At 50.4% G+C, this 27,307-nt stretch overlaps 1 protein-coding gene across 1 annotated transcript; it reads right to left on the bottom strand.

The window, feature by feature from the left end:
• Positions 1-329: 329 nt before the first annotated feature.
• Positions 330-27,307, bottom strand: KASH5 (KASH domain containing 5). Its single transcript, XM_077840349.1, has 19 exons — positions 27,151-27,307; positions 24,280-24,375; positions 23,444-23,624; positions 22,294-22,355; positions 21,044-21,116; positions 20,074-20,235; positions 18,959-19,076; positions 17,892-17,942; positions 16,691-16,768; positions 15,889-15,945; positions 15,207-15,266; positions 14,181-14,245; positions 10,186-10,273; positions 8,941-9,069; positions 7,978-8,090; positions 6,939-7,092; positions 3,009-3,073; positions 1,767-1,877; positions 330-592 (listed from the first exon to the last, which is right to left on the bottom strand). The coding sequence occupies exons 1-19, from the start codon at positions 27,305-27,307 to the stop codon at positions 382-384; spliced, it is 2,031 nt and encodes a 676-aa protein (XP_077696475.1). The 3' UTR covers positions 330-381.

Here is a 27,307-nt window from a genome sequence, read left to right as displayed (position 1 = left end):
TCTGGCTACACCCCTGCCCTGTCCCCTGTGCCAAGGGCTGGCAGCGAAGCCCTTAGGCTAGCTCTGCCCTGGTGGTGGGTTGGTGGGAGGGGGGCCCTATCACAGCCACTCAAAGCTGCCAGAGTGCCGCAGAAGGGGCCTCAGGCGACCGAGAACAAGGGCTGCCTGCGGGAGGGGACCCAGCAGGGACGCGAGCTCCCTTGGCCAGCTGTGGGCACAGGCTGACCCTGCACCGAAAGCTACGCTCCCGTTTTATTGGACCAAACTGCTGTTTTATTTGCCTTCAAGTGGGAGCTGCTCCTAGCGAGGGCGGCTAGCAGCTTAAAACGGTCCTTCCCTGGCCCCCAACGAGCTGCTTTCCCCTGTCTAGGTGGGAAGGGGTCAGACAGGAGGGGGCCTCAGGTACCACAGCTGGAGGTGCGGCCACACCAGCCTTGTGGGCATGGTCCAGCCGGGCTGCTGCCGGCCTGGTAACACCAGGCAACAGAGCGCTGGCACCAGGAGGAGTGTGACGAGCAGGGCCCACAGCAGGCGCCTGGGCAGGACGTGGGGCTGTGGTCGCTGCAGAAGGGAAATCAGGCCCCAGGGAAACCTGCACAAAGAAACGTGTTGCTTTTACAAAGGAGAGATGCTGTGACTTTGCCCCCTCCCATCCAGAATGCACCAGAGAGCCACCTCCCAAATCAATCCATCAGGAAGAAAGCTCACACCAAGATAAATGTGGGGTTGAAGGCTCTTGCTCCCAGATGTGCGCCTGTCCGTCCCCCCCCCCCCCCAGTCTGATCTATGCACCGGGGGGCGGTAGCAGAAAGGAACTAACACCAGTGTTGGTTAACGCCCCTCTGCACACACCGTTCAGAGCTTTCTGTTAACCTGGGGCACATTATGACCTCACTTTAGACCAGGTTTATTTCACTTTAGCTTAAATCTTTCAGGAAGTGGTTTAAGCTGCTGTGAAAGGAGAGTGTCCACCCTGCGGTTTGCACCTATCTCAACAGATTGAAAGTTGCTCTGTTAGGCAAGCTGGTGCCACTTTCTCCTGGGTGAGCCTTGAGCCTTCTCAGTTTCCCTTTGCATCTGGATTTCCACATTGCAAGGTCAGCAGGTTCCGCCCCGGTCCTGCTGCCCCAAGGACCACACTTCCTTAACTGCTGTCTGAAATAGACCAGGCCTGTGAGAGAAACAGCCAGGCTTGATTTACATATAGCTGGTGATGGAGAACTGACCCCAGCCCTGGGATGTTGGCCCCATGGTTAATTCCCCTCATTGTTAAATATTGTGCCTTGTTTCTCTAGCCTCAGGTTCCAGCCACTGGATCGTGTTAGACCTTTATCTGCTAGCCTGAAGAGCCCATGACGTCGGTACTGACCCCTTAACCATCTCTGTGAGCTAATTAGATGTGGCTCCTGGAGCCATGTTTTCCAATCCTCAAACAATTCAGGGGGCTCTTCTCTTAACCCTCTCCAGTTTATCAACATCCTTCTTGAGTTGCGGACACCAGAACTGGGCACAAGATTCCAGCCAGGCCAAATACCAAAGGAATGTAACCTCCTTGCTCCTCCTGGGGTTCTTGCTGTTTATACATCCCAGTGCTGAGCGTGATACATCAGAAAAAACATTCTTGACTCACCCGCGCATCCTCTGGGATATCCCTGGCACTGACCGGACAGAGTTCTTTGGTGGGTGTGTGGGAGAGTGGAACCGCCTAGGCACGGGGGTGTGGTGGAGGACTGGGATTAGACTGAACGCTGCAGGGGGCTACTCACCATAGTGCAAAGGTTTCAAACCAGCAGTCGTGCAGCTGCTTCTGTTTGATCGGGGACAGCTGATTCTGTACTGGGACGAGTACACCTTGCTGCAGGCCTCCTGCAGGGCTCCTGGAATAGAGAGGCCAAGCTTTGAATCTCGGTGCATCGCTGGGATGAGGGATATTGAACAAGGCCATTGGCTGGGGACTGTGGGGAGGGACAGCTTGAGGCTACGTGCTCCAGACACACGGTACATCTACATGGGGATAAAAATCCTGTGGCTCTGGGTCTGCTGACTCATGCTTGCAGGGTTCAGGCTGTGGGGCTATAAAAGGTTTGGGGCCAGGCTGGAGCCTGGACTCTGAGACATTCCCCCTCGTGGGGTCTCAGAGGCCGAATGCACTCTGGTTTTATAGCCCCCCAAATCTTGAGCCCAAGTCAGCTGACCCAGGCCAGCCACAGTCTTGCCACAGGTCTTTAATTGGAGCAGGGAGATACCCAGGCAGGGCCACTCACCTGCTCAGATGCTGAGCCAGTCACAGAGCTGTTAGGAATAGTGAGAAGAGCTCGGTGAGATCCAGCCCGGCTGGACAACTAAGATCATTCTAGACAACAGCTTCACGCTGTGCTCTGGCCCATGGGGGAATGGCAAACGCCCCACCATTGCTAAAGGTGCGACTGGGCTTTTGCTGGAGTTGGTGAGAGCAGGAGAGCACCAGAAATGATCAGAGGCTTAGAAAACACAACCTCTGGGGAAGGGCTGAAAGAACTGGGCATTTTAGTCTAGAGAAGGCTGAGGGGGGGATAAGTCTTCCAGTATTGATGAGATCATTCTAAGGAGGACAGCGATCAGCTCTCCATGTCCACCGAGGGTAAGACAAGAGGGAACTGGCTTTGTCTGCAGCAAGTGCCATTTGTGTTGGATATTAGGAAACGCTTTCTAGCTTTAAGGCTAGCTCAGCAAGGGAATGGGTGACCAAGGCAGGCTGTGGAAACCCGGGCATGGGAGGTTTGCTGGGTCTGTCCTCAGTGTTGGGGGGTGGAGTAGATGACCTCTGGACGTCCCTTCTGTGGCTCTGAGCCACATCCTCGGCTGGTGGAAATGATCTTAGCTACCGGGAAGTCAGCAGAGCTCCGTGTGCCAGCTGCGGGGCTGTTCCACCCTCTCAGGGCTGTAACCGGACCCCCGTAACGGCTCTTCACCATGGTTAAAATGCCAGCCTTACCCCTTTAGCAGCTTTTGGTCACTCACAGGCTTACCTCTCTGCTGCGCTGGACAACAGAGTGTCTGCGGGCCCGGCCTCCAGACAGATAGGCTTTGCTGCCTGAGAGAAACAATCAGATACAATGAGGAGTGAATGGGCTATTGTTCCAGAGCTGTCCCCACCCTGCTCAGCAGAGCTTAGCTGCTGTACCGCAGGCTGTATTGTGATACAGAACTGCCATGGCAGCAGGATGGGTTTTACAGTAGGGTGCTTGTCAGATTTTCTTAGCAGGGAGCTGGGGTCTCTCTTCTCTGCTGGCTCCAGAAAGCTGCCAGCTGGCTCCAGAGGGTTGCCAGGAGGCATGCTGAAGGAAGGAAATCAGTATTCTTTCACCTAACGCATAATTTTCCTGGGGAGCTCTCATTACTCCGGGATCTAGTGGAAGCCGGTCACATTTTCCAAAGGGGTTGAACACTTCAATCAGAATATCTTGGATAATAAGATAATTTAAAAAAACTAATAAAGAGTTTTATCTGAGCACCTTGCTAACAGATTTAGCCTCACAACCCTCTAGGAGGGAGGGAAAGACTGTTATCCCCCATTTATAGCTGAGGCACATGCAAAGACGGGCAGAGCAGGGATTCAAACCCATGTTGCCAAATGCCAAAGCGAGGGCCCAAACCACAGGACCATCTGTCTTGTCTGGTTTAGTAGGGATGTAAACCCTCATGGTTCAGAGACTGCACTTTTAAACAACGTGGGGTAGGATATCCTGTAACTGTAGGGTTGCTGGCTTGGTCAGTCACTGGTCTGATCCAGCCTGGCAATTGTCCTATGTTCCTAAAACAGGGGCATGAAAGCTGGCCTGTGGTAGGCAAAGTTGGCATTTCAATTGTCTGAGGGCTCTAGTGAGCCAGGCAAAAAGCGGAGGGATCTATACTGCACTGCTTGCCCATCTAAAAGGCTTGTTCCACTGCCAATCTCCGAGCACAAGTCCTATCTCTCTGGGAGGTCTGGCAGCAGTGTGCCCATTTTATGGACAGTGACTCAAGCACAAAAATGGCTTGTACGGAAAGCAGACTGTACAGCCTGGTCTCCACTTACACTGGCACAGCTGTGTCAGTCAGGGGTGTGACAAAACCACTCTCTGCCCTACTTAGCTATGCTGACAAAACCCCCAGTGTAGACACAGGGATGCCCACGTATGAGTGCTGCTGTTGGACAGATGCTGTTCCTACTCCAGCAGAACGCCTCCTTCTGTCAGTGCAGGTTGCATCTATGGTGGGCATAGGCTGTGCGGTGTAGATATGGCCTAAGATCAATAGCAAACCGAGGAGTCCTGAGCAGCTGCTCCGGTCAGACTGCTTAGGGGTGTCCAGCTGGAGAAGCAACGAACCCTTAACGAAATGGATTGTAAAAGTGAGACCCAGTGCACGGTCGGTAACCCTGGAGTTAGCTCTTACAAGGAAATAGGATTTTTTGCTGCAATCCATTCCCCATTGCTACGACAAGACCGCAGCAGTGGCCTGCCTCATGGTGGGGGCTGTTCAGATAAACAGGTCCCTTACGGGAAATACTCCTGTCCAGCTAGTAATCGTGAGGCAGACACATCAATATTGTTAAGGGCCATGTGGGTTTTTTATTTCCTTTTCCCTAGCAGAAAACAATTTTCTTTAAAAGGAACCTCTTCCCATTCAGGGCCCCCGTGGCTGATAAGAACCTCTTAGCAGGAAAGGGGTAATTAGCGAGCACAATGGAGGAAGAAAAGGAGGACTTGTGGCACCTTAGAGACTAACACATTTATTTGAGCATAAGCTTTCCTGAGCTACAGCTCACTGCATCGGATGCTGTAGCTCACGAAAGCTTCTGCTCAAATAAATTGGTTAGTCTCTAAGGTGCCACAAGTCCTCCTGTTCTTTTTGCGAATACAGACTAACATGGCTGCTACTCTGAAACCTGTCACAATGGAGGAGTTAGCCCATTACCAGAGAGATGTTCATTTGTCTAAGTCGGGGAGGAGAGGGGCACGGGTTATAACAGAAATAAAGCGTAAAGTTCACAATGGCCTGATCTAACTACAGCCCCTGCCCCCATCTCTGCCTGTGGCACAATTCACCGGCAGCCACGTGAAGCATTTTGTACTATTGTAAATGACTGCACAAGGGGCAAGGCAATGGTGAGCTCGGCTCTTTCTAGTCTTCTCTGCTGGTGCTAGAACAGCTGCAGCTCCTCCAGGCCAGAGAAGCCCTATTGTAGACGCAACTCCTGCTGCTGCTGGCATCCTTACGGTTATGGCCTAGATGCTCAACGGTATTTAGGTGCCTGACCCCCATAGTTAGGTGGCTAAATAACCTTCGAGGATCTGGGCCCATGTCTTCAGCTTGTTTTAAAAGATGGCAGTCAGATGAGCCTTGTACCAGTGCAGACACACTTGTGCTCTGTCTGGGCCTCTGAGTAACACCCTTTACGGAGTCTCAGAATCATTAGTCACTTATGAAAATCTTGTAGATGCTAAAGCCAGAAGGAAGCCCGGTGGTCATCCAGGCTTGACCTCCTGTGAAAGCAGCCATAGGACTGCCCTGAACTAACTCCGGGGGGAACTTGAGCTGGTCTTTGAGAAAAACAGCCCCTCTAATTGCCAGGGATGCAGAATCCCATACAGGCCTGGGTCAATCGTTCTCATGGTTAACTCCCTTCACTGTTAAAGTTTGCACCTTGTTTCCAGCCTGAATTTGTCTAGTTTCACCTTCCAGCCTTTGGATCATATTAGACCAGGGGTCGGCAACCTTTCAGAAGTGGTGTGCCGAGTCTTCATTTATTCACTCTAATTTAAGGTTCTGTGTGCCAGTAATACATTTTAACGTTTTTAGAAGGTCTCTTTCTATAAGTATTTAATATATAACTAAACTATTGTTGTATGTAAAGTAAATAAGGTTTTTTAAATGTTTAAGAAGCTTCATTTAAAATTAAATTAAAATGCAGAGCCCCCCGGACCCATGGCCGGGACCCAGACAGTGTGAGTGCCACTGAAAATCAGCTCGCATGCCGCCTTTGGCATGTGTGCCATAGGTTGCCTACCACGTGTTAGACCTTTGTCTGCTGGATTGAAGAGCCCTCTATTAGCAAATTTATGTTCCCCATGCAGGTACCTATAGACTGTGATTGAGTCACTCTCCACTTTATCAACATCCTTCTTGAATTGGATCTTAGACTCTCTGGGACTCAGTTTCCCGATCTGTAAAATGGGGATAATCCCTTCCTTTCTCTGCCTGGGCTATTTCAATTCTAAGCTCTTCAGGGCAAGGGCTGTCTCTTGCTGTGTTCATGTACAGCACCCAGTGCGATGAGGCCCTGATTGCAGCTGGGTGCTACCATAATCCTACAAGTGTTACACACACCCCTTGCCCAGACATGTGTTTAATATTTCTTTCCAAGAAGGAGGGAGAGCAACCAGCTCCAAGAATGCAAATTATCTCCAGAAACCTATTATTCAAATGGCTGGTGCTCTCCATGGGGCGGTTAGCTAATGCCTCCTGGCTGGGTGTTCATTGTCAGCGCGAGCGTTCATCGCCATCAATTTCCCTACTGCCGGCGCCACTTTGTAACCGAGCAGGGATTGGAGTTGAATGATTGGAGGGGGATGAAATTTTATAGGCCTTTGCCAGCGCAGGGGAGGAGAGTAAATCTGAGCTTCTGCGCTGTTCCATGTGCTGGCTGGGATGCTGCCGGTACAAATAAGGCTGGTTCTGCCGCTGGCGTAGCTGACAGCATCGCAGGATCTGGCCGGAGCCTGAAGACACTCGCGCCTGAGTCTGACAGTGCCATTATTATTTATAGCACAGGAGCAGCTAGAGGGCCTGACTGAGAGCGGACGCCTGCCAAGGCTGTAACTCATCCGGCTGCAATCAGGCTAAAGGCATTCCCCTGGGCGTGTGCTAGGAAAGGCAGTTGGATTTAGCTAGCCCACGTTAACTAAGGTCTGTACCTTCCCTTCCGGCCAAGGAAGCACATGGGTCTCCAAGCAGGATAAGCAGCTGTACTCTTCACTGGTCCCCATGGCTAGTTTAAGCTGCTCCTCTGTGCCATGTGCACACAACTCTTCCTTGGGTGGGCAGTTCCCACCTCTCCTCTCCTCTCCGCTAGATGGGAAGAGAGGGGTTGTTTATCATCACAGCAATGCCTGAACAGAGGCTGGTGCTAGGCACTGTACAAATACATACATAAGGGGAGAGGGTCACTCTCCCAAAAAGCTTACATGCTAAAAAGACAAGACAAAAGGTGGGAGGGAAAACTGAGGCACGGGGCAAGGAAGGGACTTGCCCAAGGTTAGCAGCAAAGATGGGACTAGCATGCAGGTCTCCTGATTCCTAACTAAGTGCCCTATCCACTTGCCACACTGCCTCTCACTAACAGATCCGTCTGCTAGGGAAATAATTTAAAGTCTGGTTTTATGCCCATCAAGAAATCAAGAACAATCAGATTCCACATGATTCCCAAGAGATCGCAGCTGCTCCTCGCAAACGCCCCGCTGTTCCAGATCGGCTGGGAGTTCAGCAGATAGCTTGGCTGGCAGTGTGGGGAATGTTGTTATTTATTAACTGTTTGTGTTGCAGACGCATTTAACAATCCCCAATAAGGATCATCTCCCTTGTGCGGTGGATGTGTACATATCCCCGGTGTGTGTCAATGACGGGTACCTCTACAGCAATAAAAGACCCACAACTAGCCCGGGTCAGCTGGCTCTGGCTGTGGGGTTATAAAATTGCTGTATAGACATTCGGGCTCAGGTTGGAGCCTGGGATCTGAGACCCTGCAAAGTGGGAGGGTCCCAGAGCCTGGGCTCCAGCCCCAACATCTACACTGCAGTTTTCTAACTCTGCAGGATGAGCCCCAGACAGCTGCCCTGGGCCAGGACGGCTGTTCCGCGGGTCTTTTATGGCATTGCCAACGTGCCCGATGGAGCTGGGGGAAGAGCCAGCAACATGGGACAGGTAGAAGGCAGCTCCCTCATCCCCTGTTCGTACCTTTCTGGCATCTCTGGTGTCAGTCGCTGCTGCTGCTCAGCCAGGACTTTGGCTTCCGCTGCGGGGCTTGGCTGAGCCAGCCATGCTGGGGTGCAATCGGCCACACCCACATCCTGGGGAAACAGGTCCCTGAGTCAGTGCAGCCAATAGCTGGGTAAGGCAAACATCTGGGAGCTGTTGTCCAAGGCTCCCAAAGTGCATCCCCGGGCCAGCTAAGCTCTGCAGTTCCCATGTAAGTGCGGCTGGCTCCCTTTTAAGCCACAGACAAGAGCAGAGACTCGCTCTGCTCATGCTCTGAATGAGGGGCAGAGGCAGGAATAGAACCCAGGAGTCCTGACACAAGTTCCCCCTCCCCCGCTGCAACCACTAGCCCTCACTGGCCCCTGGAGTTGGGAATAAAATATTCCGACACTATCTCCCACTTCCCTGGACCATGTTCCCTTCCACTGCAGGGACTAGGCCTCACGACTCCTGACTCTCAGGCCCCCCAACCCTGTCCTAACCTCTCTACACTACTCGCTGCTAGAAATGGAGACCCCAAGAGTTTTTAATGCCTCCCGCAAATGAGGTGTGCCTCCTACAAAGCCCCCGCCCCGCTCCCTGCGGCAGAAGCCCCCTGGCCCAGCACTGGGGCATTGACGCCAGCCCTAACTGAGGGGAGAGCAACCCCGCAGCATGGAGAAGCATTGGGGTCAGCACAAATAAAGGAGAGCGCCCCCTAGTGAAGCACCATAACATCCTGCGGCCTGAGGTGGGTTTTTGCTGAAGGCCTCCCTTCCAGCTCATGCCCAGTCCTGTGTTCAGCTCTGCGAGATTTGACTAATCTGAGTATTTAGCCCAGCATCTGGCCTGCCGTCAGCCCAGCATGGTGGCTCTCAGGGTCAAGTAAAGGGGCACGGCTCCAGCTGGTGAGAACACTGCTTGAACACTGCTTCCCTCTCCACCCTTGGTTCCCACCCTCACCTGCTCCTCTGCCACCGCCCTGACAGCCACGGTGCTCATCTCGACAAGTTGCTGTGACAATGCAGGAGCTCCTGAGCCTGGCAACAGCCCACACAGCGGGCTGGGCAGCCTGGCCTCGGCCTTTCGTCCCTGCATGGAGAACGGGGCGGGGCAGTAGTGCACATACAACAGCGATTTATCCTCGTGCAAACTGTCCTTGGGCGGGCTGAGCGTCAAATCCTCAGCTGGAGAACATCGGTAGAGCCCAGGGAGTCTGCGGCAAAGCCCCGCTCCGCTAAGCCTGTGTGGCTTCTAAAACTCAGGTGCTTGGAGTTTCAAATTAGCTGAGGCACCCGAAATAACTGGCTGCCTATGAAAAACAGGGACTAAACAGCCCCATACCTCGGTTTACCCCCTGGGCATCCTGCAGATGAGGACACTGATTTGCACTTTATTATGCGCTGTGAGATCTGTAGGTGAGAGCGCCCTGCACGGTTACTCCTTACCATTCTAATACTGAGCCACAGGACATCCCCCCCAGGTCAGGGCTATTTGGGGACCTTTCTAGTGCAGTTCCTCTGTGGTTTGCTATATCAGCCCCGCCCTCCAGACGCTGCAGCTGTACTGTGGAGTTCTCTCGCCCTGTCTCTGGAAGAAAGTGGTGGCGGCTTCCCAGAGGGATGTGGAGCTGTCCGGGTCCAAGTGGCGAGCTCAAGTGCAGTGACGGTACAATCGAGCTTTGCACACAGAAGGGATGCGAAAAGCTGCTTTGGGGGAGATGTTTCCCTGGTCTTTCTGTAGAGTAGTAAGCAAGCGTGCTTCCTTGATTCATAGATTCTAGGGCCAAAAGGGACCCCTTGATCCTCTGGTCTAACCTCCTGTGTATCCCAGGCCATAAGACTGCCCTGAATTAATTTCTGTTTCAACTTCAGCAGATCTTTTTGAAAAACAGAACATCTTGATTTAAAGAGGGCCTGGGATGGGGAAATCCACCAGAGTCGTTTCAGCAGTTAATTCCCCTCACTGTTCTGTTTGCTGGGGAACTGGGGGTCAGCATGGAGTCTGAGGACACAGCACCTCCTACTGCATGCTGCAGGCCATCGCCCCCTACTGCATCACCAACACTACTACTGTAGCTGTTCCTTTGAGGCCTCCCAGCCAGCTACCCAGCAGGCCTCACCTGGCTTGACTTTTGAACTCTACCAGGATCAAAGCACAAGGTTAATTGGGCTTGCCAGATCAATGCGAGGCTGCCCTTCCCCCTACCTGCTGGATTTCTTCTATCTCCATGCAGAGTGGCTGTGCAGGAAGCTGACGGTGGGGTTTAAGCTCGTGGGGCAGCTCCTTCGGCAGCCTGTATAAACACAGTCAGTTCTCTTTCTTCCAGCCTCTGCATTCAGTTGTCTAACCTCTGGGATATCCTTGCTTTTCATATAAATATCCAACCCCGCTTTGAATTGTACTAAATTCTTGGCCCCAGCGGAATCATGTGGCTATGAGTTCCACAGTCCATTCCCCTGTAGTTAGAGGTCAGCTCATGGCCAGACTCAGGTGGGTTTATAGTTCTTCCAGAGCTCTTGGCTATTTATTTTTTAATCTTTACCATTTGAAGTCTGGATGGTTTAATTACAGTTAAGGCCAATGAAATTTCCAGCAATCGGCTCTGAATTCAAAATTGCAGGGCAGGGAGGGTCTTTATGTTCACTGTTTGCACAGCAGCGGGCACAGTAGGGCTGGCATAGAAAGAGGGTGTTGCTTGCCTTACGTCAACAGTAGCAGAGCTGGGGACTACGCGGCCTCTGGCCAATTTGCCTCCTGGGCCGCCGAGCTCTTTTTGCTAGCTATCTGCAAGGGATTTTACTCTATCATATGGTGCCTGGGACGCTGTATGAACATGACAATGATAAGCCAGGTGCGACACGCCTGTGCCGCGGTGACTTTTCCATCACTGACTGCTGTGATCCGAGAGCAGTTTGCATCATCAACAATGGGCCCTGGGTGACCCAGGGGGGAAACACCCAGCCAATTGCTAGCAGCATGGGAGCAGCACCAATGCCCTATGGGACCAGATCAGCAAGAGCTAGCCAAACAGCCACGAGAAGGGCAAACTGAGACAGAGAGAGATGAGGGTAATTGTGGCAGAGCTGGGAACGACGCCAGATCTCCTGAGTTCAGTACCTTAACCACAGTCCTTCATAACTCTGAGCCTTTATTATTGTCAATGTAACCTGGGCAGGGCCAGAGAAGAGCTCAGAAACCTGGTTCTCTGGGGTCATCTGGATCTCCCATCCCCAGTGCAGGAGAGTGGCTAAGCAAACTAAGCTGTCTCCCTGCCCCCAACATTTCTTCCTGTGGCGTCCAAGCCCCACAGCTTCCTCCTGAGCATGAGGCAGGAAGAGAGCTTGCTCAAACCTCACGCCTCACCTCTGCACAGAGTGGAGCATCTGCAGTGTTCACACGGAGTGGTGAGAGACAATTGCTGGATAGAGATCACCAGAGAGTATGGCTGGGAGGAGTGTTTCTGCCTGCACCAGGTAGCCTGTGGATCAGGGCCCTTTCCAAGCAGATGCAGCCTAGCTTGCAGCCTCCAGTGAAATTTGTCCTGTCCCCAGCCTGGCCCTTGGGAGACCTGTGTCTCTCTCGCACCGGTGCCACACGATCCAGTTTTATATCAGGAGCTGAGGTCTGAGCTGGGAAGAGGTGAGGTCAGTGCAGAGGTCCCAGCAGGGAGCTCACATTACACATCTGCCCTGGGCTTTAGCAAGGAGGCGAGCTGAATTCAGACTAGCTCTGGGGAAGAGGCTACAGGGAACAATCCTGCCCCACCCTACGGGGCAGGCAATGGACTAGACAGGAAATGTGGGTTTCAGAGCTGTCTCTAGGCACACGCTGGATATAGGGCTGCCAAGTTTGGTTGGACATATTCCTGGAGGTTTCATCACATGACATAATCTCTAATTAAAGATTAACCTTTAATTCCTGGAGACTCCAGGGCAATCCTGGAAAATTGGCAACCCTAGCTGATTTTTTGGGGCCAGCATCCTAGCCCTGTGAGAGCAGCCCAAGCTCCCCTTCCCATTTGTCTGATGCTCTCTACTCCTCCTCCCACCTTTCTGACACCCCTGCCAAAGAATGACAAGTGCCCTGACCCCTCCCCTGCAAATTGTTAAAGCCATCCCATATCGCGGTAAAGGCGAGCAGTTCATGCATTACATTATGGTTCCATATATAAAGGGTGTGTAGAGGTTTTAACAAATGGCTAACCCGTCGTTAGAGCCCCGCAGTGCAGGAAGTGCCTTAGAACGGTCCATAACGCCTTGCGCTGAGGGGCTTAGAATCGCCTCTAACCCATGCTGCTCCTGTCCGCCACGTTTATTAGATCTAGTGATCGCTGATTCATCCTTTATAAAGGGAGCCCTGGTACGCAGCATGACAGGGCAAGGCCCCGGTCACACAGTGTGCACAAACCCCCAGGGAGTTTTGCTACTTATCTAATCTAGGTCTGTCCGTCTAACTGCCAGTCACTGGTTCTCATTCTGCCATTCTCCGTGAGATTAAAGAGCCCTTTAATACCCACGATTTTCTCCCTAGACACTGTAATCAAGCCGCCTCTTGCCCTTCTTTTTGGACACACTAAACAGATTGAGCTCCTTGCATCTCTCACTGTAAGGCGTTGTTTTCCCCAGCTCTTGAATTATTTCTGTAGCTCTTCTCTGCACCCCCTCCAATTTTGCAACATCTTTTTTAAAATAAGGCATCAGAACTGGATGCAGGGTTCCCGTTTCATCTCACCGTCACTCAGAGCACATGAGAAGGGATTCCTGAAACGAGCCTCTCGCTCCCGGCTGAGCTAGGGCAGATACTCGGTCTTGATTAAAAGACTGATGGAGAGACCCGCCCTTCCCGAGGTGAGCTGTTCCACTGGTTAATTACACCCTGTTAAAAATCTGCATCTCACTTCTAGTCTGAATTTGTCTGCTTCAGCTTCCATCCATTGGCTCTGGAGTGAGCTAACCTAACCTACAGATTTCAGAGTAACAGCCGTGTTAGTCTGTATTCGCAAAAAGAAAAAGGAGTACTTGTGGCACCTTAGAGACTAACCAATTTATTTGAGCACAAGCTTTCATGAGCTACAGCTCACTTCATCTGATGCATACTGTGGAAAGTACACAAAATCTTTTTATACACACAAAGCATGTTAAACACCCATTTTTTCATGCTTTGTGTGTATAAAAAGATCTTGTGTACTTTCCACAGTATGCATCCGATGCAGTGAGCTGTAGCTCACGAAAGCTTATGCTCAAATAAATTGGTTAGTCTCTAAGGTGCCACAAGTACTCCTTTTCTTCTAACCTACAGAGTGCGTGTGTGTGTCTGCCCTCATTAGACAGACACAGAGACAGATTAGATGGGATAGTTTCTGGCTCAGGGAATAAACCATGATTTCATCGGCCTGAGGTTCCCTTCTGAGCAGGTTATTCCAGGACTGTCCCTGCTGCCCTCTGAAGCAGCTGGCTGCCGGAGGAGACAGGGGACAGAGTGCTGGCCTTGCAATGCACATGCAGTGTGGACAGTGCTCGCCAGGCACCCTTTGGGGGAGCCAGTGGCATGGCGCCGTGTATGAACTGCAGCCCAGAAGCAACCCCCAACACTGAGCGGGAAGCTGCAAGCATCGGACTGCATGGTGTGTGCTGCAGAGCCGCACAACGCAGCTCCTGCCTTACTGCTTCAGGGATTGCAGGGTGCCCCCTAAGCGCTACTCTCAGTAATATCCATGCTCCGGTGGCCCCACGGGACTCAGCTGTGGCACAGAATAACCAGGGAATAAGGCTCTCTCAGCTACACCCCCTCGTACCCCTCTCCTCCAGCCCACCACTTGGGGCTGCTACTCAGGTGGCTGTTCCCTGGGCGGTGGTCTGTCAGGAATCAGGACCTGTAGCAGGCTGCCTGATGGGTGGGAGGGGTCAGTAAACCAGCTCAGTCCAGCAGCTGTTTGGTGGCTGTGATAGCTCCTGCTTGTCCCCAGCCCTGGACCCAGCCCTGCTCCTACTTCACCTCCATCCAGGTAACCCGGCTCTGACCGCGGCTCCAATTCCTGACTTCGGCTCTGACCCTTGGCTCGGGCACCTGGCCTCTGACTCCTGCTCTGACCGCCCACACCCTGGGCACTGACATTCTCCCTGCCCTTCATGCCAGCCTGGCTGGTGTACAGACAATGAACAGAACTGGGTACCTAGGAGGGGCTGCTCAGAAGGACTTACATGGCCAGGTCTTCGGTGGTTTGGCACAGCTGCTCCTGCAGCTGGCTTGTTTCCAGTCTCAGCTCCTGTGGAGGAAGGACAGATCCTCTGGAGTTTCCTCTGCCATATAAGCAGTGTTCTCCCAAACCACCCAGCTCATCAGGCGTTCCTACAGCCAACGGGCCTAGTTCTCCATTACACTTGCACCTCTCTTGGTGGCCCTGGCACAGTAAAGGGTCCTTAAAGTGGGGCAGAAATGGCCTCTAGAAACTCCCCACTGTGCAAGGAATATAACTGCTTTCCCCTCAGCCCCTGGCATAGGGGGCCAGTGAGGGCATGGCTGGAGCACACGGCATTGTGGCTGTTCTCTGCTACCCAAGCCCCACAGGAGCCAGATTGGAGGCGTGGCTAGAGGGGACCATAGGCTTAAGTTAGAGCAGCCCTGAGGTCACTCTAACCTATGCCAGGGCCCCCTATCCATAGCCCTGGAATACATGGAGTGCAAAGATGGCTTAAAGCCACCTTAACCTGCCCCTCCCACACTCACCCCCCTGCTCTGGTGCAGGAGCAAAGTAACTGAGATTCAGGCCAGCTGAATTTAGGGATCTCCTGGGAGTCCTGGGTCACTGAATCTAGTCCCTACAGGCCACCCCGTTGTACCATAAACTTATCAAGCTCCATCATTAGATTAGTGTTTGTCCCCACCACTCCTACTGGAAGGCTGTTGTGGAAACTCCCTGCTCTCATGGTTAGAAATCAGCTTCTAATTTCCAGCTGAAACTCAACCCTGGCCAGTTTATTGCCATTTGTTGAACTCAGGTGACCAGCACTGGACACAGTATGCTGGATGAGGTCCCACCGGTGCCTTGCACAATGGCGTGAATACTTCTTGGGGCCGTTTGACTTAGGACACCTGTCTCCTCCATGGTCCACTGCTCCAGGAGGAGGATACAGAGAAAGCACATGGGGCTGGGCAGGGAGGATCCAGGCTCTTTGGTGAATCAGGTGGAGAGGCCAACGGAGCAGATGGGCAGGACCCTTCATTACCTGCACCACGGTCCTGTACTCCGCCAGCATCGCTGTCAGTTCTTCGGCACAGTTTGTTTTCTGCAAAAAGCCCCAAAAAAACCAGCTTTGCCCCTTCTGTCATGGTAACAAAGGGGGCTCTGACAGATTATCCCTGAGTGGCTGCTTATTAGACACAGGTCTAGCTTTGAGCTTAATTTTGAGTCTGCAGCGACACCTGCTGGTTGTCATGAGCACTGACAGCACACCCAGAACCACGATTTGCATAAGTTTTAAGGCCAGAGGGACCATTGTATTCATCTAACCAGACCTCCCACATGACACAGGCCAGAGAACTTCACCTGCATCGAGCCCCATAACTTCTGCTGGCTGAAAGTTTAAAGGGAGCTGTACACAGCACACATCAGTGACATTAATAACACCTCCTCTTACCGAGGGTTTTTCATCGCTAGATCTCAAAGTGCTTTACAAAGGAGGTTAGTATCATTACACCCACTGTACAGGTGGGGAAACTGAGTCACAGAATGGTGAAGCGACTAATTCAAGGTCACTTAGCAGGCCAACAGCCAAGCCAGGAACAGAACCCGGGTTTGCTGAGGGCCAGTCCAGTGAAACAGACAAACAAGAGGATGGACAGAAAGGAAAATTCAGTACTAGAAACAATACCAAGCACGCTGTTCTCAGTCACATACCGATTGCTCACCTCAGTAAGGGCAGTGTCTTTGCAGGAGAGGAGAGTTTCAATTTCACAGAGCTGGGCCTAGAGAAAGGAAATATGTGCTTCACCCTTAGCCTGTCATCAAAGATCTCAAAATGACCGAAATTCACTGGTAAACTTTCAAACCCCAGTGGCAAAGCGGGGTGGCATAGGATCATAGAAATGTAGGACTGGAAGTCCCCACGTCCAGTCCCCTGCATTATGGCATTAATCCCATTTTGCAGCAAGGGAAACTGAGGCATGAGGTGGGGAAAGAGATGTGTTCCCCCAAGATAACACAAAAAATCAATGGCAGAATTAGGAATAGAACCCAGGTGTCCTGACGTCCACTCAGATGCTATAAGCCACCACACAATACAGGCCAAAATGCTGTTTTCCCACCCCACGGGAAATTCCAAAATTTTAAAATGAAAACCAGAAATCTCATCATTTTTCACAAAACGAAATATTCCCAAAAATGTTCAGATATTTTATATGAAAATAATTTAGCATAGAATAGTCAAAATGGAACTTTTTAATAATTTCCTGTTGAAAGCGAGACAATCTAGCAAACCATTTAGATTTCGTCATATCAGCATTTTCTATTGGAAAATTTTTGACCCACTCTTCTTAACAGCTAGGAGGACCTGTAGAGGTGCAAATGTCTTTGCTGGGCTACACACGCTTGCTTGCAAGCTACACAAGGAAGCCAACAGAAGCTGTGGGTTCTCAGCACTGTTGAGGAGGAGGTACTTAGAGCCTAGCAAATGATATAGGTGACACGCATGTTGACATTGGTTGTTAGTACCTTCAGATTTGCCTTCTCAGCAACCAGCCCTGCAACCTTCTGCTTCACTCTGTCTCTCTCTATGAGCAGCTTCCTGTTCTGTAAAGCAGCCGCAGGTCAAGCTTAGTGTTAATTAGCAAACCATATCAAAGAGAAATGAGAAGAGAGCTCTCTAGCTGCTCCCCTGGCCCCTTCACCAATGAAATGCCGCCGCTGCTGGGATGGGACGGGATGGGATGCACAAGCAGCTTAAGGGTGCACAGCAGTTTAGCACAGGAAGTGAAAATGAATTCCACATCCAGCTGAAACTACAGCAGCAATTAAGGCAGTTTACATGCAGTTAGGCCCAGATCTACCATGGACTTCAGTGGAAGTTAGGACCCTAAATATCTCTGAGGATCTGGATTTTTGACACACTGAAACCTGATCAGGACACTGGGGTTAATAATTCCTGCTCATATTAAAAAATGCCAGGCCACAAGGAGTCAGATGCAGTTTTGCATCTGCCCAGAAAGATGGCAGCTGCAGCAACACAGCGCCCCCTCCAGCTGCTGCACTGGGGCCCTGGAGTCAGCACTTATGCTGCAGTGTCCCCTCGGAGTCCCCTGCCCCCTAGCTCAACACTGGAACACTGGAATAATAGATGTTGAAGCCAGAAGGGACTATTCGGATAATATAGCTTGACCTCCGGCAGAACATGGAGTATTTTACCCAGAAATTCCCACCTCCTGCCCCATATCTAGTGGTTGAGAAAGAATGTCTCTTTCAGAAAGACATCCAGTCTTGATTTAAAGACTCCAACTCCTAAAGAATCCGCCCTACCCCTTGGTAAATTATTGCAATGTCTAATAATCCTCACTCTTAACATTGCACACCTTGTTTCCAGCCTGAATGTATCTAGCCTCAGCTTCCAGCCCCTGGATTCTGCTCCGCCTTTGTCTGCTACATTAAGGAGCTTTCTAGGTACTTACAGACCTCTTAGTCACCTTTTCACCTTGTCTGTGATGAGCTAAGGAGACTGTATTTCATTGCAAGGCAGATTTTCCAGACCTCCTCTGTGCTCTTTCCCAATTCACTACTGACTCAGAGCGAAGACCACCTCCCACTGAGTCACCCACACTGCCTCCTCCGTGTTTCTTGCTGACTTGGCATTAAAGTACACAAATGGTTAACTTCCCAAAGACAGCTCCAAACTTTTGCTACTCTCCAGAGCCCTCCTCACCTCCTCTTGAAGACAGTCCACTTGTAGAGAGAGGCACAGCTGTTCCTTCTCCTATAAGTTTAAAAAACAAACCAAACATGGACCTAAGCTGTATCCCCCGGAGTTTACCTATGACGTAACTCAAGTAATGGCCATGTCTTGGTTCAATAAATTGAAGTAACTAGGCTGCCGGTGTTATTTGTTATCAACACACATTTATTTTTACTTCCCCCCGCAATCCAGGTGGTTAATTTGCATCAAGAGCTGAGTGCCCCATGACAGCTGTGCCACGCCAAGAAACCACTCATGGCTGCAGCAGATGGCAACTTTGAAATGCCCATGGGTTTAAAGAAAGACAACAAAAACGTAAGTGAACTCAGTGCTGGCGAAAAGCACCAGATTGACGGGCTGAAATCCTCTGTTTATCCCACAAAACGGGCACACTATGGGCAGTCGCCGGGAAAACTTTTTGCTCTCCCACATGCTGCCCCCTGCTGATTTTCCTCCCACTGCACTGCTGGGTTATCAGTTGGTGTAAATCAGCACACATCTGCCAATCCAACCCACCTAAGAATCAGGCCCTAGGAGTTAGAGACCATTCACACCTGGATCTCTTTGCTACCAGGACCCAGGTGTGACAGTGGGTTTATAACACAAAGGACTGTTCTGCTAGGAAGGACGCTGAGCCCCATCAACTTGTTAGATGTTTGAGAGGGATGTGTCGGTTTCACATGGTCACTTTCTGAGGCTCTCAGCAAAGAGAAGGCAAGGAAATTGAGGTTTTCTTGAGCGGTTACATGATCATAGCCATGCAAGTGGGCAAACAGATGCAGAGAGAGTGCGTGACTTGTGCAAAGTCACATGGTAAATCAGCTGCAATTTCAGGTAGCAAACCCAGAAGTCCCAGCTCCCAGCCCTTCCTGCTCTAACCTGACTCTCCCCCACCCCCGAGGCAGTGATAGAACCCAGGAGTCTTAGCCCCACTACTCTAGCCATTAGGAAATACTGCTTTCCCAGTGATATCAGGCTATCTGCCTGAACTCCTAGCCAGGGAAATGTTGCTGAAACAAAGACTCACAAGCACCTACCAGCTGCCGGGCTTGTGAGTAAAGTTTGCCCTTCTCCTCTTCCAGACTTTTTGCAACAGCCTTCAGGTCTTCTAGTTCGTTAGCCACTGATTTAGCCTGTTCTAGGGCCTGTTGTGTGCTACCAAGGAGAGCAGCCAGTTAGGAAAGGCCAGTAATTCAAAGCCTCTGAATTAGCAATGGTCAAATAGCCTGAGATAACTGCAATACAGGGCCAAGTGTCACTGAATAAGATGTCCGAGTTTCCGTGGAAGCCTTAGGAGTTGCAATGGTTGAGGTAAATGATGGATATATTCGTTATTACTCTTTGTATTTCAGTAGTCCCTAGAGGCCCAGTTGTCGACCAGGACCCCAATGTGCTAGGCACTGTACAAATCGAGCAACAAGACGGTCCCTGCCCCAAAGAGCTTCTAATCTGAGCAATGAATACAGCTGCTAAATTCCCCCGCAAAAAAAAACACACAGCGGCTACTCAGTTTAAAATATCCAGCACCCAGAAGGGGGAAATTGCTGAAGCCTCGTGAAATAACGAAAAAATAATAATAACCCCAGACCGAGCGCTTCACCTGCCATTTAAATTCACCCACCCAGGAATGGAACATGGAGGCCGTGTCTGAGCACGCAGCAAGGCTGCACAACACCTGGGCACGGGAAGGCAAAGTGAATCCTGTACCTGGTCCACACCTCAGGCAGGGGAATTTAGGGAGGCAGAATGGAATTAGCCAGGTTGGGATGTAGCCAGCAACACCTGGGAGAGCATGCCCTATCCTGCAGTGAGCATGCCTCAGGGTCTCAGAGACTATGAGCAATCAGCATGCTTCATGTAGGCCTCACCCTATCACCTCCAAACAACACACTGGAGAAGTGGGACCAGCACTGACTGCCAGGGAGAGCGCCCCCTGTTCAGCCCCCGCCCTGCTCCCTTCAGCACGGGGCCCTTAGCACCGCACTGGGGCCAGCACTGCCTGCCTGAGGAGAACACCCCCTACTGAGTGTCCCATACAGCTCCCTGAAGCACACTGCCCCCTAGAGCCGTGTCGGCGCTAAACCAGAGAGGGGGACAGTGCCCCTCAGCCTGCTCCCTGCAGCCCCCCCCGGCTGCCTCCCGTCCCACTCACCTTCTCAGTCTGCCTTGCAGCTGGGAGATCTCTTCGGTGAGGCGGGAGTTGAGTTCCTCAGCTGCCTCGATGGTCCTCTGCAGCTTGGCATTCTGCATGGTCAACTTTTTGTTGCCATACTCCAGGTCTTCAATGCTGTTCATCAAGGCAGCAGCCTCTTCCCTTGGAGACCACCACGAATGAGGGCAAGGGGGCAGTCGGTAGGGAGAGCTCTCCTCACTTGCACTACTGTGACGCCGCACAGCATCACTCACTCAACCCCAGCCTCCAGACCACAGGCTCAGCACTGATCGGGGACGCATTCAGCCGCTGAGCCTGAGATTTTTGTCTTAGCCCACTAGGAAATGGACTGGAACACCTCCACCCCATATCACACCCGACTGGATGGCGATCAGATGGCATTGCCTACAGGCTAGCAAAGGAGACCTGGATCGGCAGCACCTGGTAAGACCCACCGGTTTATCTTGTTCAGCACAAGACACTTCAGAGACTCTGAGAGGGAAAGTGACCAAATTACCACCACAGGAAAAATGATGACCGCCTAGTATCCCCCTCCTGACACTCCACAGTGGTCCATCTAATCCAGCATCCCACGTTCTGCTGCGCTGGATCACTTGCCAGCGATCAATCCAGCTCACACTAGTGATCAATCTAAGCCAGTGTACGGTTTCTAACAATGGCTGGTGCTGGCTGGTTGGGAGAAGGGCGTGACTGTGACTCCCCAGTAATGCATCTCATTACTGAACACTGCACACCTAGGAGGGTTATCCCTTCCTGACTCCCTGAAGCATGTGAATGGTCCTTGTAACATTTGTCGAGATAGAGGCCGTGTGGCTGCTGTTTGCAGATAGTACAGCATCTAATCCTTTTCTGGAAACTTACACAGGTACGAGCCTGTAATACCCTACAGCATGGGTTAGTTACATCCCAGCCTTCCTGATTTGGCTGACTATGGGAAGTTAGTACTTACGAGTTTACACAGCTGACGTCCCCGCCATATCCCTCTAACTGAGCAGCACTAGAGACAGGCCTCCTCCTCCTCCCTGAAGAGGAAAAACAGAGATCAATGTCAGGGCCACAGCCTTACCATGGGTTTCTGGTCGTGATGCTTGTGGCTGCCAGGAGTAGGAAAAGAGGATGGCAACCTGAAGATCTATATCGAATTATGCTCAGGAACACCTGCTCAGTGGCTCCCACTAACCGACCAGGAGGTGTATTAAACTCAGGAATAAGTTATAACTGATGTTTAAGAGTCTTTCTCTTGTCTGTGAAAGGCCACTGGCCTCTCCTGGGCTCACTGGAGATGTGCCGTGGGAGGATGTCACAGCTTCTGTGCTGTGCCAGGGGTAGGGGTGTGTAAAGGTGGCTGAATGCTATGTCTGTGTTTCCCCAATCCTGGGGCTATCCAGACAGCACTTGAGTCCCCCACATAAGGTAGAGCAGCTCAGAGGTTGTTTTAACTTACTGTGGCTGCTGGCAGCCCTTAGAGATTGTGAGAGTGGCTGGGATAACTGGAATGCAGAGATACTCTGGCCACATCCCCGCTTTCCTGTGCCAGAGGCTAGGGAGAAAGACCTGGCATGGCAGGCCTACTCAGTCTATCCTTCTACAAAGCCCTCTGTATAACCTACACTCTTATATCACTGCAGTTTCTGAGTGCATCAAAACTGTCAGAGCACCGAGGAAGTGAGGGCAGAGAAAGAGACGTAGGACTAGATCCTCAAAAGCATTTTGACCCATTGGAGTCCAGACTTCTGGGTTCAGTCCCATCATCTGAAGATTGCCCTAAGAACTCCCAGGTAGCCAATTCAGCTAGCTTTCTGGCTGCTTTGCAGAAGCCCAGAACTGGGCCCCAGAAGACCCTGAATCACACATCTTCACATACGCAGACAAACCCAATCAGACACAACCCTTCTGCCCTATAAGCTAATCAAGCTCTTTCTCCTGCAGACCAGGCAGAAAGAGAAAGACTGCTGTTGATTATTCTATTTATAAACCCTCAGGAGGCGCTCAGATGCTACAGCGACAGAGGGGCTATGCAAGGATTAATTATGAGAGTATTTCAAAACCTGGGTGGTTTCCTGTGTCCCCAGCAGAAAGGGCAAGGACAGACGCCTCAGTCAGGCCAATCAGTAGCACAGGAGGTTGTATTACCGAACCGTCTATACTTAGAATTAAATACACTGTCTTTTTTTTATTATCCCTTTCAGCACAACTTACCAGATGGCCACAGGCACATATTGTACACAAACTTGTCTTGCTCCTTCATGGTGTCTAATCCCCTGGATGAAACATAAATGAATAGTTATAATTCCCACTTTATCACCATCCGTACGAAATGAATCGTGTGCTCTGTGCATATCAGGTGACTTTTCGCTATTCACACCCACTTCTTAATAAACACAAGGATGAAAATAGTTCCTCAAGTTTAGTGGTGAGTGTTGTACCATGCTGTAATTAAGGCAGGATGGTCGCTTAATTAGTCAGGGGTAAGAAACAACTGGGTCTCTTTAATGATTAAAGTCAGAAAAGTTATGCATGCAACAGGTGAGCCTTAGGGTTGTCCTAGATAAAGCTGTGATAGAAAGGCCCAGAGAAGGGTTATATTATGCATTTCACCTGGCTGTTTTGTTAGAAGGGAACAGAGCTAATAAATATTAATATTGATAATGAGAGCTGATTCTGGAAGCCTTTTTTTTGTTTGTTAAAGACTAAGAGGCACATATGACATAGATACACAGCTGGACAGCACAGGGAGTGGATTCTTACAGCAGTGAGGTTCTCTGATAAGAGAAAAGGAGTACTTGTGGCATCTTAGAGGCTAACAAATTTATTGAGTCTCTAAGGTGCCACAAGTACTCCTTTTCCTTTTGCGAATACAGACTAACACGGCTGCTACTCTGAAACCTGATAAGAGAAAGGAACTCCTAGGACAACTCTGGGAGATGTATATCAAGTCTCCGCAAGAGTGTAGGAGTCAGGACTCCTGGGTCCCAACTCTTGGAGAGAATATAGACTAGGAGGGCAGAGTAGGACTCCTGGGTTCTATTTGCTGCTCTGCGGTGTTATGTTGTCTAGGAAATTAGAGCAGGAGGGAATGGGAGTCAGGACTCCTGGGTTCCAATGAGTTCCTGTGTAACCCTGGAAGGCCAAGCCACTTGGCAGATGCAGATCGGTGCATAGCAGGATTTTCACAAGGCCTTAGGTGCTGAATACCCATTCATTTCCATTTTTTTTTAAAGTACCTTTGAACATCTGGCCTTTTACCTGTCTGTGCCTCAGTTTCTCTTTCTGTGGATGAAAATCTTAGCCTCTCTCGCTGTGGGGTTGTGACACCTATGCCACAGATGTTCCTAAATTATCTACTCACCCATCCTGCCGACAATCTGCAATCCAGTTCTTCATAACGGCATGGAAGGTCGGTAAATCCACAGCGACACCCCTCTCTTCTGGGTCCAGCATGTTGTAAAGCAACTGCAGTCTCCCTTCCTCACAGCTTTGCCCTGTCACAGACTGTAAGTACTCGATAATACGGAAAACAGACACTTGTCCTGCAATCAGAAATTCAGACACACCAATAGTCACCCCCTGGCAAACCAAGAACATTGCTAGAGATGCAAGGTTTGTCTTGTGATTACAGTGATGGCCTGGGAGTTTGGAGATCAATGGAATCAGTGGGAGGGAGGCCCAGATCCTCAAAGGGATTTAGGTGTTTGAGTTGCTGGAATCCCTGCGTAGTTGACAATGGATTTGTGCATTGTCCTAAATCCACATCAAGGGACCTAAATAAAGTGACTTTTTTCAAAGTGACCCACTGAGGTCAATGCAACCTCTGATTAACAGGTGGGGCCACCTCTGCTGCAGCTACATGGTAATCTATGCCCCTTCTGCTTCATAGCAATATAGCCCCCCACCCCTGCTTCAGGAAGTTGACCATGCAGTCTGCTGTCTGCTTTCAGCTCAGCCTTGTTAACTCCTAGGAGAGTGGAAGATCCCAGGTACAGGACACTAGGATGCAAGATGGTTTTTTCAAAGGTCTTGAGAATGGGAGGTAGGTGAAGGGGCTGGAATTTGCCATCTGAATGCTCACTGGCTTCCACAAAGGAGCCATTGAATCTAACGCACAGTTGATTTCCTGGTAGCATTAAAGTGGCTGGGACTCTGCCAGGGCTGTGCATTTCCAGCTGACATTAGAAAGCTTTCTACCTGTTTGTTCCAGGTCACAGGCTTCAAACGTGCAGGTCAGGACGTGCTCCTCGGAGCATCGGCTCTTGCTGCTGATGGCAGTGCTCTCCCATGACTCTAGTAAGGAAGAGGAGGAGAGTTGTAACATTTACAAGCTAAGAACATAAGAACGGCCAAGCTGGGTCAGCGCAATGGTCCATTTAGCCCAGTAACCTGTCTTTGACAGTGACCAATGCCAGACGCTTCAGAGGGAATGAAAAGAACAGGGCAATTATCGAATGATCCATCCCCTGTCCACCAGTCCCCGCTTCTGGCAGTCAGAGGTTCAGGGACACCCAGACCATGGGGTTGTGTGCCTAACTATCTTGGCTAATAGCCATTGATGGACCTACCCTCCATAAACTTATCTAATTCTTTTTTAAACCCAATTATACTTTTGGCCTACACAACATCCCCTGGCAATGAGTTCCACTGGCTGACTGTGCATCATATGAAGAAGTACTTCTTTCTGTTTGTTTTAAACCTGCTGCCTATTCATTTCATTGTGTGACCGCTGGTTTTGTGTCATGTGAAGGGGGAAATAACACTTCCCTTCACCTTCTCCACACCATTCCTGATATTATAGACTTCTGTCGCAGTGACTCTCAAACTTTTTTACTGGTGATCCCTTTCACATAGCAAGCCTCTGAATGCAACCCCTCTTATAAATTAAAAACACTGTTTTATATATTTAACACCATTATAAATGCTGGAGGCAAAGCAGGGTTTGGGGTGGAGGTTGTAACGAGAACTGGACACAATAATCTAGTTGTGGGTGTGCCATGGATTTATAGTGGCACTATGATATTTTCTATCTTACTATCAATCCCTTCCCTAATGGTTTCTAACACACCGTGAGCCCCTGCACATGGAGCGAATGTTTCCGGAGAACTTAATGTCTGGTTCCAGACCTAATTACCTGTAAGCAAAATCTCCCCCATTCCGGACTGTCCTATGATCCCAGTACTGTGCTGTGGGATAGTGGACAACTGGCCTTTGTGATTACGCTATAAGGAACAATCCTGACCTGTCTGAGGGGGCAGGAAGGTGGGGAACGGTCTCCCAGGAATCTAATACTATAGGTTTTATCCCTGCACTAACTTTTAAGATGCCATGATTCACACACACACCACAAAAATCTCATGCTTATGCCCAGGGATATCAACAGACCAAATTCTGCTTATACCAGCCCCATCTGGACTAATTCCTCGGACTTAAATTGAGTTACTCGGGATTTATGTTGACGTAACTGAGGGCAGAACTTGGCCTGACAGGTCAAATCACAGGATGTGACTAAGAGGAGAATTGAGTTCACAAAGGCTGATATGCGTAGCCACAGTATATTATGTATGTACGTATCTTTCCATCTCCATACACTCCCCCACAGCCCATCTATCTGTCATACAGCAACCACCGCAGTACCCAAGCATTCTTTGATCTCTTACCCTAACAACTTGGAATAACCAAGTCAGCATCCATACTCTGTACTAAAGCAAGCCCTACTGAGCAGCGTGGTGGGAGGCAGCTGTGTGGAACAGGATGACTCATCCACCTCTGTGACTTACCTCAATTCAAATAAAACCCAGGCTGCTCCCCTGTGCACCCTACAAAGACAGCATCAGCGTTCTTTTAACTTGCTGGAGGATTCTCTGCTCCTTGAAGTCTTTAAACCATGATTTGAGGACTTCAATAGCTCAGACATAGGTGAGAGGTTTATCGCAGGAGTGGGTGGGTGAGATTCTGTGGCCTGCGTTGAGCAGGTCAGACTAGATGATCATAATGGTCCCTTCTGACCTTGATATCTATGAGTCCCTCTGGCGTGGAATCATAGCACTTAGTGCTAGTCAAGGTACAGAGCACCTTCCATGAACTCTCCCAGCCTTATAGCAAATGTGCTCCTTGCTTTTCCTCTTCACACTTAAGCTCACACAGAAAGGCCTCAATCCTGAAATCCAGTCTGCACCACTGTGGCTCCTGTACCGACCTGACTGCAGAATCAGACCCTAACCTGGGAGGCAGCAAGGTCTAGCAGGCCGAGCACCAGGCTAGGGCTTCTGAACACCTGGGTTCTACCCCCGTCTTCCTCTTCGACCTTGGGCAAGTTAACAGTGTTGACGGTGAATTTGTCATCTGTAGGTTTCAGAGCCAACAACCCATTTGGAGGAATGGAGCGGATCTCGTCTCTAAGAGATACTAAGGTCAGAAGGAAAGGAGTACTTGTGGCACCTTAGAGACTAACCAATTTATTTGAGCATGAGCTTTCGTGAGCTACAGCTCACTTCATCGGATGCATACCGTGGAAACTGCAGCAGATATTATATACACACAGAGATGTATGTCAGAAGGGACCATTATGATCATATAGTCCGACCTCCTGCACAACGCAGACCACAGAATCTCACCCACCCACTCCTGCGAAAAACCTCTCACCTATGTCTGAGCTATTGAAGTCCTCAAATCGTGGTTTAAAGACTTCAAGGAGCAGAGAATCCTCCAGCAAGTGACCCGTGCCCCATGCTACAGAAGAAGGCGTCCTCTAGATGCTTACAAATTGATTGTTTAATGATTTGTTCTAGTATCTTTTCAAGTATTGAAGTTAGGCTGACTGGTCTATAATTCTCCAGGTCCTCTGTTCCCCTTATTGCTGCAGAATCAGGCAGGCCATACTGCTCACTTGACACTTGGGTCACGTTTTCAAGGTCATATTTGCAACATGGGCCCCCATTCAGCAAAGCACTTAAGCACCCTCTGGTTGCCACTTCCTTAGCTCATAGGGTAGCATTAAAGAATGTGTAACTGCAATAATGGGGGAAACAGAGTAGACAGACAGACCCCATAAAGGGCGCTACATACCCTCTGAGGACTGGACCATGGGCAATTCTGCAACTGCTGCAAGGTTAGACATGGTCTCCATGTTCACTGGCTGACCTGTTTCCCCACAGCAGCTGGCTTCATCCAAGATCCAGGGGAAAGCGTCCCCCTGTGGGGAAAGCATGTCTCCCGAGGCCAT

Source organism: Eretmochelys imbricata, chromosome 23 (genome assembly GCF_965152235.1).
Source record: "Eretmochelys imbricata isolate rEreImb1 chromosome 23, rEreImb1.hap1, whole genome shotgun sequence".
In the NCBI taxonomy this organism is placed as follows: Eukaryota; Metazoa; Chordata; order Testudines; family Cheloniidae; genus Eretmochelys; species Eretmochelys imbricata.
The sequence above is the reverse complement of the archived record's forward strand: the minus strand, read 5'-3'. Positions and strand labels throughout refer to the sequence as shown.

Coding starts and splice junctions, on each gene's coding strand:
- KASH5 (XM_077840349.1), bottom strand. CDS start 27,307: ATGGCCTCGGGAGACATGCTTTCCCCACAGGGGGACGCTTTCCCCTGG. Junction 24,376..27,150: donor CATGGTCCAGTCCTCAGAGG/GTATGTAGCGCC, acceptor CTTCCTTACTAG/AGTCATGGGAGAGCACTGCC. Junction 19,077..20,073: donor CTGCAAGGCAGACTGAGAAG/GTGAGTGGGACG, acceptor TCTCCTTGGTAG/CACACAACAGGCCCTAGAAC.